Genomic DNA, 23,044 nt, shown 5'->3' on the forward strand with positions numbered 1-23,044 from the left:
GGTTCGAACTGAATGAGGATGGTGAGGAGGCAGGAAGCACGTTTGCTCTGAGAGGGTAACTAATGATGCCAAGGAGGAAGAAGAGAGGACAGGAAGAAGGATAGGGAGGACAAAAAGTAGCCTTAGGGGAAATGAAAAAAAACGAGAGCTAAACAGCTAGAGGCGATGTTCACTCGGCAAGTTAGTGTGTACATGGACTACTTGGGGGTGTTGTTGAAAATGAAGATTCTGATCCTTGGGGTCACACAGAGACTGCGTTTCTAATAATCTCCCATGGGATGCCCATGCTCATCAACAGACCATGCTTGAGTAACCTTGCAGAGCATACACTTTATCTCAGTAAAAGAATTTTTTAAAAAAGTTCTTGAGTTTGGAGGTTTTTGAGAAGCTATTTCCGATCTTCTCACAAATACAAAAACCACCTTGCTTCTACTTTTTACTTCCACGCAAGATGATTGCACTTCTCCACAATTACCCTGTGTATCCTTCCCCGATAGTTCTTCCTTAGTCACCGATGTTAGGCTTGGTATTTTGGGCTAATGATATGAGACAGAAGGGACAGCGGCCAGTTCTACTCACAAGCCTTAAGAACCATTGCAAGGTCCAAATCTGTTTCTTTTCCCTCTTGCATTAGGAGGGTATGTCCAACAGTCAGGATTCCTCAATCACAATCCTAAAATGAATAAACCCCATGGAGTTTAAGTGACCTGTCACCAAGAGTAGAGCTGCTACTACTAGTCTGGAACCAACATATTAAGTTCTATAGATAAACTTGTGTTGGTTTTAGCTACTCAGACTTTGGGGTTTATTTGTCACTGTAGCATTACCTAGGCAAAAGCTGACTAATAGATTCTATCAGCTATTAATGAAAAGAAATAAAGCTAGGACAGACATAGTATAGTTAAGACAAATGTTGTACTTTAAAATAAAAGTTATTGAATTTTTGAGCCAGGTGTGGTGGCACAGACTTACAATTGCAGCATCTAGGGAGACTGAGGCAGGAGGATCACAAATTCAAAGCTGGCCTCAGCAACTTAGCAAGGCCCTATCTCAAAATAAAACATTAAAAGAGGCTGGGGATATGGCTCAGTGGTTAAGCATCCCTGTGTTCAATCCCTGGTGCCCCTGCCAAAAAAGTTATTGGATTTTCAAACATCTTCTTTATGTATACCAAGAAGCTATAAAATAAGGCTGTAGACTCGTTGTAATCCTTTAGATTATTTTAAGGTAAATTTTCAGAAGTGTTTAAAGAACATCGAAGGACCTTGGGAGGATTCTAGTCTTTCTGTGAACTCAAGTCACAGCCCCTTCACCATCAACATAAATGAAGTACCTAAGTACTTAATGGGATTTTGCAAGAAAGGGCTGGATCTGGCTTGTACCACCTTGGGAGAGCTGACCACTACATTTTCAGGAATTTTTGAACTGGTTGTTAAACAGAGTCATTACTTAAACTGCATGAAGCTACCATTTAATTATATTTGAAACAATAGTTAATACAGGCAGCCTTCACTTTACATGGTTCCAATACGCACAAATTTAGTGAAATAATATCAGTCTGCCTACAACTCAAGTTTTAGTTACCACAGCGTAGTAACCATGAATGACTGCACAAAGCACAAACTTGACTACAAGCCTGCAGGCCAAAAATCGCTAATAATAGACATGCTTCATGGACAGTCTTCTGAAGACGGATCATCTTTCATTCAGTTCACGCAGACAGCAAAGCGGGTGGCTGTGTTACTTTCTTATCTTCCAGTGACAAGCCCACACAACATTTTACAAAAATGGATAACCAAAAGAGAGAACTGGTCAACCAAGGTGAAAGTACAACAAAGAAATGAAAAGTGATAAAGCTGGCAGTAAAACTGGACCCGAGAGTGAATTGATTTATAGAAGTAATAGCTGATGGTGGGAAGGTAGACACGCGTGCTGTTCAGGAGATTGGACAGATGCAGCCAGAGGAGCTCAGGGGAGGCAGACCTATCAATGTAAATGAGCAAAGTGGTTTTGACAAAAAGGATAGATATCCCAGAGAGGAAGTGATCCTGAAAAAACAAATTCCCATTAGAAGACTTCCCAGAGCTGTTTCAATGACATTCAAAACACAAAGGAATTGATCCAAACTTAGAAAAGAGTGTGACACTTTGCCAAAGTATAGAAAAGGTGCATCTCAAGTTATATGGTGAGAACACAATGTTTAAACTATGAATATGGTTTTTTTTTTTTGAAAAAAGAAACAGAACACTTTAATTATCAATATTTCTAGTGTTTTAAATAAATATAATATATAAAATTAGTTTTATTATTTTTTCATTTCCCTCCACACTATCACCAACTATAAGAGACTTTGTAATACCTTAGGGAAAATGTTAAAGGTCATAGAACAATTGTGATTTTTTTTTCTGTTGATGACAATAACTTTGAAGGGCTTCAGCTGGCACAGTCACTTTTATGGTTCCACACCATAAAAGTGAGGCCTGCTTGTGCTCAAAACTCATCTCTTTCTAGTTAGTACGTTCATTTTGCTACTATGGTGTGCTCTCGCAGTTACTTATATCTGCTGTGTCTTGTGTGATGGTGCACTTCTCTTTTCAACTCTATGTTCAGTGACAACACCCAGATAGCCTGAAATTGTGCTTGATGGGAGTTTTTAAACCTGGAAACTCGCAATCACTGCAAATTGATTTATGTTTTGTTGATTGTCTAGACTTAAAATGATAGAGAAAAACGTTAATGCAAATTAAATGTAAAAGTGTTTTTCAGTAGCTGTACATTACAAACAGGAAAAAATTGAGGGAAAGCATATGCTTCCAATATTTGAACGCCATCATTAGATTGAGCAAAGAATTCATTCATGTCATTGATGAACAAGTGAACTTTCAATATGTCTCTGTTGCTTCACTTTGATCATAAATGTAAAGGAAAATGACAGGGAACATTCATGTCAGGACTATACCTGTTCATCAGTAATATGAGCGACTTTGTTAAAGATTTAACCAAACATTTGCCTGATTTTGTCAAATCATGGTTGAGTTATAACCTTGCTTATAGATACAAACACTCAATCAATTTCCTTTGACTCATTCTATGAGAATATGGATTTGAAATAAAAACTGTCAAATACTCTATTTTCATTTCTAAGTGATGTGCTAACATATTCTCTATATGAATAGAATTTATAACAACATGTAAGCACATATGCATACAGCCCTCCCTCCCCATCCCTACTGGGATAGCCCCTAGACCACCACTGGATTCAGAGCCCCAAAATTTCAACATTGTAAGTTTTTTCTATGTACTTCATAAATCAACTACTGAGTGTCTCTAAGCCTTTTTCTTCTTGTGTAAAGATTTTTAAAACTACAGAAAAAAAAATATTTTGGCACAGGAAGGGTATAAGGTATATATCAAAGGCTTTGTCTGGTAAATCTAGGTATTGAATGACTGTTACTCTGTTCCTCTTACCTTAGGCCTCCCTTCCCAAAGCTGTCAAGTCCTATGTTTTATTTCCATTACTGGAAATAAAAATGATCTACACATTTTGACTACCTGGCAGTGGAGGAATGATTGGATGAATGGATGTCTTCCTTTGATTCCATGACAAAACAATCAGTCTATGTAGTAATTTAAGAATTTCCTGAAATTTCTGAGGCTCAGAATACTTTCACCTTTCAAAATATATTTATAAAAATTAGAAACTTCTCATTATATTGCCCATGGAATATAGCTTACACTGCCCAAATTTCTGCTTTGTTATTTTCCTCAAAGTTTCTAAGTAATCAAACTTGTAAGAAAAATTAGAGGACTCTCTCTCCCCCTGCTGGCCAGAATACAACAGAGCAGAAGGGTATTAAACAGAATTACCAAATGGCCAAAACATAAAGGAAACTCAGTTGCTAGCAAATGAGACATTCACAGACCAACTCAGGCCTTAAGACACTTGCTTGGTATATACTGTCTTTAAATTTTTTAATTTTTGAAACTTTGAATTGATGGCCAACATTTCTTTGTTTTTTCTAAAAATCTAAAAGTTGGTGTGTATTGGATCTGCCATTCAATATGCGCTTCCAGATTCCCTTGCACCAGGCTTACTCTCTACTCTGCTATGGTCCCTACTGGGTTGGCTTCACTTCACTGGTCTGCCTGACTGTATTGCTAAATTTGTCACCTCAAGCTCTCTGGTTTGCCAATGAGTAAACTGAAGCCCAAACTTGCTCAAAATCATGCTACCTAATTAACAGCAAGGTAGATTTCAACTTGGGCCTCCTAAATTCCATCCAACATATGAAGAATGATTTTATCCCTTTATTAATAAGTTCTTTAGTACCTACTGTGCTCAGACATAGCAAAATGTCAAAGACACAGACTCTACAGGAGAAAAATAGAAGAGCAGATAGGAAATCATAAAAAACATGGTGAAAATGCTGAAAGAAGGGATGGGGGGGGTTATCGTGGTGATGCACTCTCGAGGTCCCACTCTCGCCTCCTCATCTAGGTCAAGTTCATCATCCTTTCAAATATAATACAAATATCACCAAGATTTACCAAATAGGCAGGTGCAGTGGCACATGCCTGTAATCCCAGGGATTCAGGAGAGTGAGGCAGGAGGATTGCAGGTTCCATGTCAGCCTGAACAACTTAGGAAGAAACTCTCTTAACATAAAAATAAAAAGGGCTGAGGTTGTAGCTCAGTGGTAGAGCACTTGCCTTCCACATGTGAGGCACTGCATTCGATCCTCAGCACCACATAAAAATAAAGATGTTGTGTCTATCTACAACTAAAAAATTATAATAAAAAGAAGGGCCTTGTATTGGTAGAGAGCCCCTAGTTTCAATCTCCAGTACTGAAGGGAAAAAAAATTACTAAGTAAATCCCTCAAACCTAGGGGTACACATTTATTTGGCATTCATTGGAAATAAGTGCTCAGTAGTGGGGAAACAGTACTAAACACTACATTTATTAGATTACTTCCTCCATGGATGCCCTCCGAAAGTGTCACACATCCCTCCCCCATTCGTGCTGACTTTGTAATTACTCTCTGGAGTCAAGAAGAGGTCTAGATCAGTAATAGTCACAGGCGTGCACAGTAGTTGCAGGGCAAGCAATGTCTCCCCAAAGACACGGGAATCATATGAGCTTGGGCAATGGCAATATGGGATTAAAACTAAACCAAGAGAAGAGTAGAAGCTAATCTTGGTCAGTGATATCCAGGACACCCCAATTGGACACAAGTACAAGAGAAAAGAATTACCTTTATATGTAACTCATAAAAATTCTCAAACTTCATCCTTTGAAACTTGGGCTCTTTGAAGAAATGGTTGATTCCAGAATTGAGGAAAGAAATGCTTAAGAGGAGTCTAAGACACCTCATTGGGCCAGAAACAAGGAAATATTCAGACTAAGTAGGTGGTGTGAAAAGAACTCAAGTCATGCTGGGCATAATCACACACACCTGAAATTCCAGCAACCTGGGAGGCTGAGGCAGGAGGATTCCAAGTTCGAGTCCAGCCTGGGCAACTTAGTGAGCTTCTGTTGCAAAATAAAAAATTAAAAGGGCTGGAGATGTAGCACAGGGTAAAATGCCCCTGGGTTCAACCCAAGTACCAGAAAAAAAAGAAAAGCCAAAGATAATTAGTACTTTAACTTATTGAATAAAACAAAATTCAGGAATCCATAATGATAACATAAAAAGAGAACAAAAGGAGAGAGAGCACATGCACAGGAGAAAAACCAGAAGCCTGTTTTTGTAGATAACATGAGGTCAGAACATACAATGACACAATTCAAAGCCACCGCTTTGCAACCTCCAATGTAATAATCAATTCAGACCTCAATGGATGTTAAAACCCCTGAATAAAATGTTACTGATGCTGTCTAAATTGCCCCAAGGATGACAATGAGATTTGCTAGTAACCTCTTGAGCCAAGTATCATCCCTGATAGTTTACAACTTGACATCATGTGCTTCCCAACTTGATGCAATAAGGACGCAACTCCTGCAACTATCCTTGAAAATGAATGCTCACAGTCAGAGAAATGCAAATCAAAACCACCCTAAGATACCATCTCACTCCAGTGAGATTGGCAGCCATTATGAAGTCAAACAACAACAAGTGCTGGCGAGGATGTGGGGAAAAGTGTACACTTGTACATTGCTGGTGGGACTGCAAATTGGTGCGGCCAATTTGGAAAGCAGTATGGAGATTCCTTAGAAGGCTGGGAATGGAACCACCACTTGACCCAGCTATTCCCCTTCTTGGACTATTCTCTAAAGACCTTAAAAGAGCGTGCTATAGAGACACTGCTACAACAATGTTCATAGCAGCACAATTCACAATAGCTAGACTGTGGAACCAACCTAGATGTCCTTCAGTAGATGAATGGATAAAAAAAAAATGTGGCATTTATACACAATGGAGTATTACTCTGCACTAAAAAATTACAAAATCATGGAATTTGCAGGGAAATGGATGGCACTAGAGCAGATTATGCTAAGTGAAGCTAGCCAATCCCTAAAAAATAAATGCCAAATGTCTTCTTTGATATAAGGAGAGCAACTAAGAACAGAATAGAGAGGAAGAGCATGAGAAGATCACCACTAAACAGGGATGAGAGGGGGGAGGGAAAGAGAGAGAGAAGGGAAATTACATGGTAAAGGAAGGAGACCCTAACTGTTACACAAAATTACATATAAGAGGAAGGGAGGGGAAAGGGGGGAAAAAAAGAGAGAGAAATGAATTACAGTAGATGGGGTAGGGAGAGAAGACGGGAAGGGAGGGGATGGGAGGGGAGGGAAGGGGAGGGGAGGGGGGATAGTAGAGGTTAGGAAAGGCAGCAGAATACAACATACACTAGTATGGCAGTAGGTAAAAAAGTGGATGTGTAACCGATGTGAATCTGCATTATGTATATAGGGTAAAAATGGGAGTTCATAATCCGCTTGAATCAAATGTATGAAATATGATATGTCAAGAACTTTGTAATGTTTTGAACAACTAATAAAAAATTAAAAATAAAAATAACAATGTTTTGTACAGAAAAAAAAAAAAGAAAATGAATGCTCACACTCCTCAAAGCTGGAGACCCAGCTCAACTTTACAGAAAACACAGAGCTGGTTTGCATGAAGAAAATATCAGACAAATCCAGAATGTACAATATTCTAGCTTGAATTCTTTAAAAATGACATTAAGATAGTTGTAGTTTTGTGGATTGGTTTCTGTGTCCTTTATTCTCTACCATTGGTCCACCTGCCTGTTTTGGTACCAGTACCATGCTGTTTTTGTTACTATTGCTCTGTAGTATAGTTTGAAGTCTGGTATCACTATACCGCCTGATTCACACTTCCTGCTTAGCATTGTTTTTGCTATTCTGGGTCTTTTATTTTTCCATATGAATTTCATGATTGCTTTATCTATTTCTACAAGAAATGCTGTTGGGATTTTGATTGGCATTGCATTAAACCTATAGAGAACTTTTGGTAATATCGCCATTTTGATGATGTTAGTTCTGCCTATCCATGAACAGGGTATATTTTTCCATCTTCTAAGATCTTCTTCTATTTCTCTCTTTAGGGTTCTGTAGTTTTCATTGTATAAGTCTTTCACCTCTTTTGTTATGTTGATTCCCAAGTATTTTATTTTTTTTGAAGATATTGTGAATGGAGTGGTTGTCCTCATTTCCATTTCAGAGGATTTGTTGCTGATATACAGGGATGCCTTTGATTTATGCGTGTTGATTTTATATCCTGCCACTTTGCTGAATTCATTTATTAGCTCTAATAGTTTCTTTGTAGAGCCTTTTGGGTCTGCTAGGTATAGAATCATGTCATCTGCAAATAGTGATAATTTAAGTTCTTCTTTTCCTATTTTTATGCCTTTAATTTCTTTCGTCTGTCTAATTGCTCTGGCCAGTGTTTCGAGAACTATGTTGAACAGAAGTGGAGAAAGAGGGCATTCCTGTCTTGTTCCAGATTTTAGAGGGAATGCCTTCAGTTTTTCTCCATTCAGAATGATGCTAGCCTCACAGAAACCAATCCACAAAACTACAACTACCTTATATTTGATAAAGGGGCTAAAAGCATGCAATGGAGGAAGGATAGCATCTTCAACAAATGGTGCTGGGAAAACTGGAAATCCATATGCAACAAAATGAAACTGAATTCCTTTCTCTCGCCATGCACAAAAGTGAATTCAAAATGGATCAAGGAGCTTGATATCAAATCAGAGACACGCCGTCTGATAGAAGAAAAAGTTGGCTATGATCTACATTCGGTGGGGTCGGACTCCAAATTCCTCAATAGGACACCCATAGCACAAAAGTTAATAACTAGAATCAACAAATGGGACTTACTCAAACTAAAAAGTTTTTTCTCAGCAAAAGAAACAATAAGAGAGGTAAATAGGGAGCCTACACCCTGGGAACAAATCTTTACTCCTCACACTTCAGATAGAGCCCTAATATCCAGAGTATACAAAGAACTCAAAAAATTAGACAATAAGAGAACAAACAACCCAATCAACAAATGGGCCAAGGACCTGAACAGACACTTCTCAGAGGAGGACATACAGTCAATCAACAAGTACATGAAAAAATGTTCACCATCTCTAGCTGTCAGAGAAATGCAAATCAAAACCACCCTAAGATACCATCTCACTCCAGTAAGATTGGCAGCCATTATGAAGTCAAACAACAAGTGCTGGCGAGGATGTGGGGAAAAGGGTACACTTGTACATTGCTGGTGGGACTGCAAATTGGTGCAGCCAATTTGGAAAGCAGTATGGAGATTTCTTGGAAAGCTGGAAATGGAGCCACCATTTGACCCAGCTATTCCCCTTCTTGGTCTATTCCCTAAAGACCTAAAAAGAGCATGCTACAGGGACACTGCTACATCGATGTTCATAGCAGCACAATTCACAATAGCAAGACTGTGGAACCAACCTAGATGCCCTTCAATAGACGAATGGATAAAAAAAATGTGGCATTTATACACAATGGAGTATTACTCTGCATTAAAAAATGACAAAATCATAGAATTTGCAGGGAAATGGATGGCATTAGAGCAGATTATGCTAAGTGAAGCTAGCCAATCCCTATAAAACAAATGCCAAATGTCTTCTTTGATATAAGGAGAGTAACTAAGAACAGAGTAGGGACGAAGAGCATGAGAAGAAGATTAACATTAAACAGGGATGAGAGGTGGGTGGGAAGGGGAGAGAGAAGGGAAATTGCATGGAAATGGAAGGAGACCCTCAGGGTTATACAGTGGAGGGGGTAGAGAGAGAGGAGGGGAGGGGAGGGGAGAGGAGGGGAGGGGGGATGGTGGAGGATGGGAAAGGCAGCGGAGCACAACAGACACTAGTATGGCAATATGTAAATCAATGGATGTGTAACTGATGTGATTCTGCAATCTGTGTATGGGGTGAAGGTGGGAGTTCATAACCCACTTGAATCAAAGTGTGGAATATGATATGTCAAGAAATTTGTAATGTTTTGAACAACCAACAATAAAAAATTTAAAAAAAAATGACATTAAGAAAAAAGATGGGGGACCGTTCTGAATTTAAAGTAGTCAAGATTATTTGCAGGTAAGTGGATGGAGTTGGAGATATTACACTAAGGGAAGTAAAGCCAATCCCAAAAAACTAAAGGCTGGATGTTTTCTCTGATTAGTGGATGCTGATCTATGATGTGGGGAGGGGCATGGGAAGAATGGAGGAACTTTGGGTTGGGCAAAAGGGAGGGTGGGGAAGGGTTATGGGGGTAGGAAAGATGGTGGAATGAGATGAGCATCGTTACCCTAGGTACATGTATGATTGCACGAATGCTGTGTCTCTACATCGTGTACAACCAGAGAATTGAAATGTTGTGCTCCATTTGTACAGTGAATTGAAATGCATTCTGCTGTCATGTATAACTAAGTAGAACAAATTTTTTAAAAAATTTAAAAAAGCAGTCAAGTGACATGCCATGATCGGATGTGGTGAGTGAAACTTGACTGGCTCCTGGAATGGGGGGAAAAGACTATAAATGATATTCTTGAAACAACATGGAAAATTTGACTATAGACTGAAAATTCAGACAAATGTTACAGCATTGTTAGTTTTGCTAGATGTTATGATTTCATGGTTAGTTGAAGAATGTCATTATTCTTACAGATGCATGCTGAAGAATTTGAGAAGTGTGATTATCCATAAATGTTCAATTAGAAAACTACATATCAATGTATAAAGTTAATGAAGCAATGTGAGCTGATGAACATAGGTGGTATCATTTGTGTTTGCTGTAGTATTTATTTAATACAAAATTACCTAGGGTTTGGGGTATAGCTCAGTGATACAGCACTTGACTAGCATGTAAGAGGCCCTTGTTCTAATCCTCAGCACTGCAAAAAGAGGAAGGATGGAAAAATGGAAGGAAGGTTGGAAGGAAGGACGGAAGGGAGGGAGGGAGGGAGGGAGGGAAGGAAGAAATTGTCAAAGATATAGAAAATCTATATAGGGAGAAAAAAGTGAGTTCTTGGAATTCTCCATCATCACTGAAGAAACAAGCTATGGGAATAAAGCAGATCCCTTTTAAATTGAGCATTTGGGCATTCAAATGTTTCTGAAATTTGTAAAACATGCAAAATGCTTATGTTATAAACTGAAGTACAAAATATCAGAAGCTAATTTGCCTGTATATTAACTACCTGAAAACTTTTGTGACTTTTGAAAGTGTTTTTCTGAATTTTCGAAGCATGTTGTAACCATGTATTATTTTTATGTTGGCATAATATGAAACATTAACACCTCATTTTTCTATTCCAAATAACCCTACTTCTAATTAGATTTGTGTAGAGTCTCAGATAACACAATAAAAGTCTGGCACAAAAACTAACATGAAATGGACCACAGACCTAATAAAAGGAAAAATAATAAAACTAAAATACAGGAGAATGACTTTGCAACAGGCAAAATATCTTAGGACACACACGCAGCACAAACTATAAAAAGAAACATTGATAAGATGAACTTTATCCAAATTCAAAACTTTGCTCATTCAAACACTATGTCAGGAAAATGAAAGGATAAGTCACAACTGAAAGAAAATATTCATAATATAAACAAGCCTCTTAAATTTAAAGTAGTCAAGATTATTCCTCCATCTGTCAGGTGGACTCCTTTAACAACAGCCTACTGGTCTTCCAGCTTCCACCCACCCTGCAACTACTCTCCATGGGATATCGGACTGATTTTTAAACACAGGCACTAGGACAGGCTTCATAGTTAAGTCATAGGTTACTCGAAATATTTATGAAGTATCTATGTCTTGAGCACTATGTGCTGGACATTTATCAGTGGACAGAACAGAAAATCCTTTTGTTCTTATGGTGGGAATGATAAAACAGCTAAATAAGTTCATCTAGGGTAAGTGAAGAAAATAGAATACAGCCAAAAAGTAATGGGGGTGGGGGCAGGTCAGAGAATGCCTCGGTGAGGTCCACTTAAGAATGCTAATCAAAAGTGGATTAGCGAACGCGGTGCTGCACACCTGTAAATCCCAGCGGTTTGGGAGGCTGAGACAGGAGAACTGCTAGTTCAAAGCCAGCCTCAGCAATTGCGAAGCACTAAGCAACTCAGTGAGACCCTGTCTCTAAATAAAATACAAAATAAGGCTGGGGATGTGGCTCAGTGGTCAAGTACCCCTGAGTTCAATCCCCAATACAAAAAAAAAAAAAAAAGCAGATCAAAGACTTAGGCACTAGAACAGAGACCCTTTGCCTAATAGAAGAAAAAGTAGGCCCAAATCTTCACCATGTCAGCCTAAGATCTGACTTCCTTAACAAGACTCCTAAAGTGCAAGAAGTAAAATCAAGAATCAATAAGTGGGATGGATTCAAATTAAAAAGCTTCTTCTCAGCAAAGGAAACAATCAATAATGTGAGAAGAGAGCCTACAGATTGGGAGAAAATCTTTACCACATGCACCTCTGATAAAGCGTTAATCTCTAGGATATATAAAGAATTCAAAAAGCTTCACACACACACACACACACACACACACACACAAAAAAAAAAAAAAAAAAAACATAACCCAATCAATAAATGGGCTAAGGAACTGAACAAATACTTCACAGAAGAAATACAATCGATCAACAAATATATGAAAAAGTGTTCAACATCTTTAGCAATCAGAGAAATGCAAATCAAAACTACACAAAGATTTCATCTCCTGTCAGAATGGCAATCATCAAGAATACAGGCAACAATAAATGTTGGTGAGAATGTGGGGGGGAAAGGTACAGACAAAAAGGGACTGCAAATTGGTGCAACCACTAAGGAAGCAGTATGGAGATTCCTCAGAAAACTTGGAATGGAACTGCCATATGACCTAGCTACTCCACTCCTGGGTTTATACCCAAAGGACTTAAAATCAGCATACTACAGTAATACAGCCATGTCAACGTTTATAGCAGCTCAATTCACAATAGCTAAACTATGGAACTAACCTAAGTGTCCTTCAATAGATGAATGAATAAATTTTATATATATATATATATATATATATATATATATATATATATATATATATATATATATATATATATATATTTTTTTTTTCCCCCCAATGGAATATTACTCAGTTTTAAAGAAGAATAAAATTATGGCATTTGTCAGTAAATGGAGATGGAGAAAATCATGCTAAGCTAAATAAGCCAATCCCACAAAACCAAAGGCCGAATGTTTTCTCTAATATGCAGATGCTAATTCACAATAGGGCGGGGGCACTAGAGAAGAATAGAGTTACCTCAAATTGGGTAGAGGGAAGTGAAGAGAGGGAAGGAGAGGGGATGTGGGATAGGAAGAATAGCAGAATGAAACAGACATTATTACTTTATGTATGTATGAGACTGCATGACCAATATGATTCTACAGCATGTACTCTCAGAAAAATGAGACATTATATCCCATCTATGTATATCAAAGTACATAAATGCATTCAACTGTCATGCATAACTAATTAAAACAAATTTTAAAATTTTCTTTAAAAAGAATGCTAATCAACCATGCAGGGGAAGCAGCAGCAAGTACAAAGACCTAAACTCAAGAATGAGCTTTTATATAAGTGACTGCATGACCAATGTAATTCTGCAACCTGTATACTCAGAAAAAATGAGAAATTATATCCCATCTGTTTTTCAAATGTATGATATGTCAAGATCATTGTACTGTCATGTGTAACTAATTAAAACAAATTTAAAAAAAAGAATTGAGCTTTTAATATGAGCAAAACAGGAAGTTAGCCAGCATAGCCAGAGCAGTATGTAGATGTGGACAGGAGATAGAAAATGCAACTGTAAGATGGGTGTGGAGCCTTTTGTCAAAGAAAGGAGTGTAAATTTAATTCCATGTATTTTAAGACACTGTGAGAGGGTATTAAGTGGGCAAACAACATGACCTGATCTGTATGTTTTAAGATCAGTCTGACTATCCCAAGCAGTAGGTTACTGAGTGGAAGACCAGATAGGCTGTTGTTACCCTTGTCCACAAGAGAGGATGAATACCAGTTTTCATTAAGAGGTTTATCTTATGAACATTTTCTTTCAGTTTGTGACTGTCTTCTCATTTTTCTAACATGGTGCTTGAATGAGAAATTTTATTTATTGGCTGGTTTAAATGTGTTATTCAAAGATTTTGTTTTCATCCTATTATCCCCCTTTAGAAATGATTTTTTATGTTTTTAGTCCATTTAATTAGCTGAATACTGCCAGGTATGGTGGTGCATGCCTGCAATACCAGCAATCTTGGAGGCTGAGGCAAGAATATCATAAGTTTGAGATCAGCCTCGGCAATTTAGCAAAACTGTCTCAAAAAAAAAGGGGGGGCTGAGATATAGTTCTGTGGTAAAGCACAGAACTTTACAATAATGCGGGAACACAATAACTAGATAGTTCTTAGAATTTCCAATTGTCCAACTTACTTTCAAGTAAGTTGCAAAATTAGGTTTTTCTTCTACATGTAGGATCAGTGCATTGGCCTAAATGAAAATGCTCATTATAATCTTGAAGAACTCACCCTCACAATAACTAAAAGAAATAAAAAGTATGTGTATAATGAGGATATGTGGCAACTAGAATGCTCAGAAACTGCTAAGTATAAATTAATTCAAGCACTTTGGAGTACTACTTGGCAGAATCAAATGAAGAGAAACACATGTACCTTATGATCTAACAATGCCATACCTACATATATATTCAAAGGAAATGCATGCATATGTGTGTTCACCAAAAGATATGGATAACATTCACAGCAGCACTATCCATAATAGGTTAAAAAAGTGGAAACTATTCAAATGACCATCAACAAAATAGACAAATTGTAGTATGTGCACACAGTTGCATACCAGACAGCAATAAGTATAAATGAAAAAACTACACACAAGATGAAAGCATCTTACAAATGAAGTGTTGAATGGAAGAAGGCAGATACTAAATAGTTCACAAATGTTATATTTCAATTAAATGTTTACTAATAGCGAAAAAAACATATATTCCCACCGGTGTGTTTTGGTTTAGCATGCATGAGACCCTGGGTTATATCCCTAGCATTAAAAAACAAAAACTTTTAATCACTGGTGAGTTCTGGGTGGAAGACTCTCCCCGAGACTTTCCTGTTGGTGATTCCCTAAAGATAGAGGGGGGAAAAGTGAAAGTAAGGTTGTATTTAGGACATAACAAACTGGTCTACTACAAATACATTCTTTTGAAGTCTAATGTTTCATATTTTAAAATCTTATGAGAATTCCCTTTTCTTTGGCTATGTGTAATAAAGAGAAATATTTCCCTCAAAAATACTTGAGAAAACCTAAATTTCAAGGAAAATGGACCACAGCAAACCTGTGGTTCCTGCTACTTCCAGCACACATCTCAGACTTCAGTTTAAAAAGAAACAGTGAAATGTAGATTAGTTCTGGTTCCTGGTTCATCTGAGATTCATACTCCAAATGTGACTCTGGGCAAGTGACCTAAATATTTTGTGCTTGTGTCCTCATTCATATAACTATTTCACAACTATCTTGAGTTAAATGAGATGAGGTAAATAAATTGAGTTCTTAGTACTGTTAAATCTTTTCTTTCTCTATCCTGTAAGCAGTATTGAAGTGGAAAAAAAGTCAACAAACTGTTTGCTGCAATATATATATTTTAATTCAAAGTGAATCAACAGTAATACACCATAAATTCTTATTTTTGACACTCACCAAAATAGTCACCTGGAAAACCCGCTTTTTGTGACAAAGTACAGAAGGCTTGGTCACATTTAAATCACTGAGAACTAGAGAGAAATACTATCGCAAACTGTAATAGACATTACATCCATAAAAATTTTCCCAGTCCTTATTGTAATATTGCACAGTGCAATTGCTACATGGCAAACTAGTGTAGCATAGAAGTCAAAGCAAAAACAAACAAATCAAAGAAAGAAAGCCACAAGTCTAAAATCGTTAAACAGTTAACAGTTCAAACTTGGTAATCAAATCTATATCATTGGGTTCATTAAAACAAATCTTCCTACACCTTGCAGTGTATGATTTAACTTTCACTTAACACAAACCAAGTTTAAAATTAGTAGTAGAAATTTAAAAGATGAAGTTTTTGCTAACATAGTAATGTTTAATTAAACACCCTGAAAGAAAAAAAAAACACTAAATATCAGGATATTTGATAAAAAATAATTTGCAAATTAAAATAGTATGCAAATATGCAACCTGGAAATCATGCAGTGTTTTATTTAAGAAAGCATTAAACCAAAGAAAACTGTTAAAAATGGTTTTAAATAGGGTATAAATCCAGATTCCTTGTCAATATGCTAAATTTAGACTTTAGCGGGATTTTGAAAAGTTTAAACACTTTAAAAAGCCCATGATTGCATTAAGAGCAGTGTAAGTTAACTGCGATATGCCTTTAACAATATTATTACTGTAGTATGAAAATGTCAACCTTTACCATTTAGTCAATTGTTAACAAGACTACCTTGGCCTTGGAACTTAAATAACAGAAGATACACCATTTCAGGGTAGCAAACACAGCCCTGAACAAAAAGAAAACTGCACTGGTTTTGTACCTGTGAGATATGATCAATCTTTTGCACTTGGTGTTTCTGAAACATCCGTTGCCAGCATTGATTCTTTTCTAAGAAGTGAGCAGATACCAGTAATCTGCTGGACCATATAAATAAAATTAGAAGGCTGTGGAGGGCAGCAAATTTACTTAAATAGTGACTCCATAAACATGTCATCTGTAAATAATCTTTTAAATTAATCTTAGTCTACTTCTTTTTAAGTGTATTATATATATATATATATTTCTATTTATATAAAATGCATAGAATTGATTACTAAAAACACTGAAACTTGTGGGGAAAATTAAGTCCTTCATTTTCAGTGTGACTAAAAATGTACTGCTGGTTTTTATTTTATGATCTAATACTGTAATTTTTAAAATCAATTTCAGGCACATTTATTTCATTGATGATTATTAAATAAAACACTGCTTGTATTAATGGAGTAAAGAAAAGTTTATCCATTATTAGTTTATCATCAATGCTGTCCTAGAGCTGTCCTAGTGGTATGCAATTCATTTATTAAACAAACGCTGTAAATCCAAAACATTTGGAGAGTTTTACACTCAAATGCTTCGTACTGTTTATTCCAGTAAATGTTATAAGATTATATTCCAGATTTTTAAGGAAAAAAAGTTAAGTCAAGCCTGCAAGATACAGCTTTCTCAAGTGTCTACAATGCCAGTATGAAAATAAAAAATTAAGTTACATTGATACACCCAAGTTTTTTATATGCAGTGATGAGCACAAACATTAATAGAGATAAAATACTGATGCAAATAACACACCCCAAAATAACATATGCAATTATTTTCCATCATTTACAATACAGTAGTTACAATGACACTTCAAACAGAAAAGCAAAGTAAAAAAATCAAAACCCCAACTTCTATTTCATGTAATTAGACTTATACAGAAATTAGAAGGCTAAATAACAACTAGTTAATCACCTAATTTCACAGCTATCTGAAGTGGCAATCGTTATATAGCAGCTTATCTATGATACATTCAAGATAAATGATACAATTTATTACTTGTCTGTAAGCTAAAACACAGCCTCAGTTTAATACCTTTCCTTAAATTCCACCTCTACATTACAATATACTTGAGGTCTATGCAAAAAGTAGCTACCTTTTATATAGGAAATGGATGATTAAGTCTTTGGTGCTGTAAAAGCAACTTCATTTAAACATCACCACCATCACCACCAAGGGGGAAAAGGGGGGGAGGGGACCCAAGACACACTTCCTAGGAAAAAAAGCATGTAATTTCTGTCCCTGACGGAATGTATTAAATAAGCAACACCACCAACAAGCAAAACAAGTACTACAATGTAAAAATACTATAAAAAAAAACCCCAAAAAAACCAAAAACCCTCTCACATGCATAAATGAAAAATTGCACACAAAGAACTCACATCTTTTCAAGCTTCAATAGTAAATATTCTGCTACTATTTATTAAATACTGCATGGTTTGCCCAAGCTAAGATGAAACCACATCATGAATCAATGAGCATTTTGCATTTTCTTTCATTATCTACTCAATGTCATGCCTACTGCACCTCTAAACATTTTATTAAGTCCAATTATACAGCAAACACTTCCAAAATAAACTTAGATTGTATTGCAGTTTCACTTAACAGTATATAAAATGCTGTGCTGTGACAGTTATCAACTATCCATTAGATACTGTATCAATTTTTCTTAAGCACTACTAACTGCTTGCTTTTCTTGAAGCTAGATCATTCTGAAAAATCAGACAGCAGAATTCAGCTATAGCAAACATGCTGCCCTCTGAATACGGAAAAAACAGCTACTATCTGAAATCATACCACACAAAACCAAAAATGAACACTACTCTATCAAAAGAAAACTAAAGAGTAGGTCTGAATTTTAAGTGCTGCAGTCCTCAACATTTATAGATAGGTAATAACATTAACAACCTCAAATATTTAAGGCACTATGTGTGGGAACGGTTTACAATGCAGCTGAGATTATTAGAACAACATTAAGAGCAAAGTCTAGGCAACATTTTGCCCATGCAAAAGACACATGCAAATGTAAAGAACAATAGCTCAATTTCTCAGGTTAAGTGACCCAACATTTATACACTAAGACACAGATAATACAATTCACTTGTATGCTGTAATTCTGACATATGTGCATCTGTTGCTCTAAGTCTGTACACAGAATGGCTTCCCAAATGTGGACGTGTCTTGCACTAGTTAGAAGGCAATTTTATAAAAAATAGCAGGAGCAAAACTGGACTTCTGCTCCCATAAGTCACCTGTCTAGAGTTACTACATAAGAAGATAACATGACCAAAGACAAGTTATACCAAATGTGCAAAACACATTAAAAGTGAGATTTTTAAAGCTCAAAGTTGTTTAAATTGCACCCAAGTCTACATGATTCAAAAATAATTTTCTTGTGCCATGGCTAATTTTTATTAAATACCATGTTTTTATTTTTAATCATATGTTTGTATCATTGAGCTTCCTCAATATACTTTTTTTTTTTTTCACATATATGGATACTGGCTGAGTTTTGTTGGACTCAATGGAAATCCAGTATATGCAGGTGATGCTGCAATGTAAGAATGTGGTGGGAAGATTGGTTTGTATTGAGTCTGATGAATGGTTGGGGATGGTAACAGACGGGGATTTATGCCCACTGGGACTTGGTGAACTATGCCACTGGGATGGGAGATATTATAAGTTGGATGCTGTAACATAGGTCTTGAGGTACATGGAGAGGCTAAGAGGTGGGCCACTGGTGCAGCACTACTGAGGGTAGCTGATGATGGGTATGGAAGCAGAGTAGGCTGTCCTCCAAGGTGCGTATTTCCAGCCAGGTGGGCATGTACTGCTGTATGGTTAGGACTTCCATGAGAAAGAGTGAATGGATTACTGGTAACACTAGTAGGGATATAAGCTTGCTGTCTTCGATGCCCAAAATTTCCATTCCACTCTTGATGCCCAGATCCAAAGTGTTGAACCTAACACAAAGAAAAAAAATGATTAATAACATATTTTAGGGGCTGGAGTTGTAGCTCAGTGGTAGAAAGCTTGCCTAGCACATGGGTTCAATCCTCAGCACCACATAAAAATAAAGGTATTGTGTCCATCTACAACTGAAAAAAAAAAGTATTTTAAAAAACAAAAGCTTTAAAAAAAACTTATAAGATCAAAGGACAGAAAGAAGGAACTGTGACTAATTAGTCAATAGTAGATTGCTCAGAACGTTAGCTTACATTAATATAAGCAAAAGAGAGAAAAACACCAATGAGATACATACACATGCGTTGTAATATTTATTACTACATATTATTACAGTATTAACCCTGCCCCTACCACTGCTAGTACTATTACTGCCCCTAGCACTACTAACAGATATCATTGGAGTACTTACTATATATAAAATTAACATTTTATTAAACTCCAGAACAATCCCATGATATAACTATTACTTCCCATTAACTGTGGTTCTGATTTGTTGAAGAGACCTGGCCAAGGTAATATATACAGTGTGTGGCACAACTAATATTTGAACCCAGGTCCAACTCCCAATATTTGTGATTTTTTTCTCTTCCCAACTAAAACACAACTGCCAAGCAGAGTGTCCAAGAGATGGGAAAACCCCAAAGGTCAGATGATCATCTCTACTAACACATAAAAAATATAGCTATGAATCTATGTGCATATGTTCTGATTTTAAAGAGTTAGAGACAACAAATAGTAAAACTTTGTCTAAGAGGGCTACAGATATAGTTCAGTGATAGAATGCTTGCCTAGCATGTTCAATCCCCAGCATTCCTCCCCACTCCAAATTTGACTGAAAACTTAACCGTATTAAAAGAAGAATATAAATTCTATGGATAATTCTATTTATCATCCTAGTAAGCAGGTTACACTTTAGTCACTTGGGTAATGAAAAGGGGAAAATTTATTAAGACTGCTTACAGTTTCAGACTCCTTGTTCCTCTAAGGATGGAGGGGGGACACCTCTAAACTTGAATACTAAACACCTTTACATATTCATATATAAACTTACTTGGCTGAAGTTCAAATGCTGCTGCTGGAATGCTGATGTCAATTTTTGCTGACGATTACCCACTGCGGAAGGCTGGTTTAATCTTCCAGGGGCAGATCGTCCTTTTATTAATGGCTGGCATGTAGAATCTGGCAACAAACAAAATATGAGAGTTGGTCCTTTTTCCTCCCCTAATAAAAATTAGAAAAGTCTTTACGTATTTTGTACAATAGTGCCTTAAGAATCTTAAAATTAAATAAAAAGAAAAGAGAGCTGGGTGTGGTGGCACATGCTTACATTTCAGCAACTCAGGAGGCTGAGGCAGGCAGGAAACAAATTCAAAGCCAGCCTCAGCAATCAGTGAGACCCTGTATCAAAATAAAAACTAAAAAGGGCTGAGGATGTGGTAGAGCAGCCCTGGGTTTAATCCCCAGTACCAAAAAAAAAAAAAAAAAAAAAAAATAGAATAAAATAAAATTATTAAATTTTTAAAAATTAAGTAAAGGAGCTTATGGTTTCTAAGCACTAGATGATATCAGAAGAGATCTCCTCCATACAATACACAGGGCAAGAAGAAGGCAGAAATACAGAGATAACTTTTGGCAGTCGTATTTTCTGATATTCCTAATAAATTAAGACCTTTTAAGGACAATAAGAGGGCTGTGGCTGTAGCTTAGTGGTAGAGCGCTTGCTTCGTATGCATGAAGTACTGGGTTCAATCCTCAGCACCACATAAAAATAAATAAATAAAATACAGATATTGTGTCCATCTACAACTAAAAAGATAATTTTAAAGAAAAGACAATAAGAGAAACAGGAGGACTCAGTTTACCTGTGTTTGCCATATGCTCATCGGCATTTAATCCATTTTCTATTGCCATTGGTGGCACCACAACAGTACAAACAGCTGGCTTGGTTTCTATGTCAGCAGAAGTTGCCATGTCTGTGTTTTGATGAGTGTCTTCCACAAAACTGCTCTCTGCAAATGGACTGTCATGCCCTGAAGAGTCTGATGTTGGAGAGCCATCAACAGTATCACAACCACTTTCTTGTTCTTCATCTGACATACTACAAGAAAGCAGTTTTATAAGTAATATTTTTAACATTAAATCTGATATTGTGGGGTTGGGGCTGTGGCTCAGCAGTAGAGTGCTCGCCTAGCATGTGCAAGGCGCTGGGTTCGATCCTCAGCACCACATAAAAATAAATAAATAAATAATAGATAGATAGATAGATAGATAGATAGATAGATCTGATATTGAGTAATATCCAGGCTCCAGTAAACTTAAAAGAATCTTACTCAGCTATTTTACATAATTATTCATTTTTCCTTTACCAACATATCATGTTTTCAAAGAATTCTAGACCCTAAAACTCATTCTCTATTCAATCGTTAAACCCAATTCCATCCTGTTTTAGAAAAATCCTTTCAGTACTGTATTTTTTCTCTTTTCCCCTTCCCACTTGATCCTTAGTGGTACTTCATAAAATTCTCCTTTATAAATTCTACATAATTTCATCTAGACAGAAGTATTGTTCTGGATAATTTAAATGAAATGTACAAACACACTAGCATATGACTGGGATATTTCAGACATATGCCTTTTCAAAAGTCTTCCGGACTCTTCCAGGCAGAGTCTCAAATTTCTTCTACTGTTGATTGTTGATTGTTCTCAGGCTCCGACAAGATCTCACTGTTTAGAGTTTCTACATTACTGTTTGTTTTAATCACTAATTTCATACAATTTGAAGCATCTCTTTTTATATGTACATTTTATTTTCCTTTTTATCTTGTATGCATATTTATGTGTATATGCATAATTTATGTGTGTATATTAATATATAAGCTGAACACATCAATTTCCAAACCACATTATAAGTAATTTATAAGAAGAGAATATATTAAAAAGACTTTATAACTTCCACAGAGCTTTGCCTATTAGTATTTAATGCCATGTTTCCTGACTAAGGAAAAAGAGAAGTGTTCAAAATTAACTCTTAAAATTTTTTAAAGTATTATTGTTGACAAAAAAAATTCTAAAAACTGAAATCCAATGTATTTCATGAAAGTTCTTGTGGCTTATCTATTAAGATGTTAACAGATCATGCTGGTTATGAGAAGCTTACTGTCTTAGCGGCAGTACATGTCCCCAGCTAAAAAGAGGTCTAGAAAAGGAAATATGGACAAAACCATGCAAACACATCATCAATGATTTAAAAAAAAAAAAATCACAGTGGCTGCTCTACAGATAGTGGGTCAGTCAGTAATTCATTACACAAAATATTCTTTTTTTAATTTTGTTCCAACAAATGTTTTTATTCAGAATTTATCACATAGTAGTCTCTGGAGCTCAAGTTGAAAAAGTGGACTTTTTTTTTTTAACCCTTTCGAAAACAGATTATTCTTTAAAAATTATTTCATAGAAATTTCAATTTTTCATTTGGAATTGTTCTATAATAATGAAAAAAAAATTCTACTAAAAACCTGAATCCACAAAAAAGTGATCTAGTTTAAAAAATCATGTTTAAGAGAGAATTCACTGTGGTAAATTGACAGATACTTATTAACTTACACAACAACAAAATAAATTATAGGCTTTTAGTAGATTTAATATTTATTACATACTATTATTGAAATTCTCTTACCTGTTCGGTCTCTTGCAAGGGGATGGGCTGGACTGCCCTGAGGAGCTGGTGCTCAGAGTACTATCAGGACTACTTAATGAACACATCCGATCAATATTCAAAGTGCTCTGGCAAGCTTCACAATCTAGATTACCTTTACATCTAGTGGAAGAGGGAAGGGGAAAATATGGGTAAAAAATGAGAAGATACTCTCAAAGTAACCAGAATTTACATTTTTAATTTAAGGATGGGAAATGTTAAGAATGAGCTACATGGACTAAAATTTA

The 23,044-nt window shown here is 36.2% G+C and overlaps 1 protein-coding gene across 5 annotated transcripts in view; it reads right to left on the bottom strand.

Moving 5' to 3' along the window:
* Positions 1-15,164: 15,164 nt before the first annotated feature.
* The window catches only part of Hipk3 (homeodomain interacting protein kinase 3), an 89,616-nt gene continuing 81,736 nt past the window's right edge, over positions 15,165-23,044 (bottom strand). For all 5 annotated transcript variants that reach the window (XM_027936456.3, XM_027936451.2, XM_027936453.2 and 2 more), the window contains 4 exons: positions 22,779-22,919; positions 20,965-21,200; positions 20,154-20,281; positions 15,165-19,098 (listed from right to left, as the gene is read on the bottom strand). In XM_027936456.3, the coding sequence (XP_027792257.1) occupies positions 18,622-19,098; positions 20,154-20,281; positions 20,965-21,200; positions 22,779-22,919 (982 nt within the window). In that variant the 3' untranslated portion in view covers positions 15,165-18,621. The remainder of the gene's footprint in view (positions 19,099-20,153; positions 20,282-20,964; positions 21,201-22,778; positions 22,920-23,044) is intronic.

This window comes from Marmota flaviventris, chromosome 9 (genome assembly GCF_047511675.1).
Source record: "Marmota flaviventris isolate mMarFla1 chromosome 9, mMarFla1.hap1, whole genome shotgun sequence".
NCBI classification, from domain to species: Eukaryota; Metazoa; Chordata; class Mammalia; order Rodentia; family Sciuridae; genus Marmota; species Marmota flaviventris.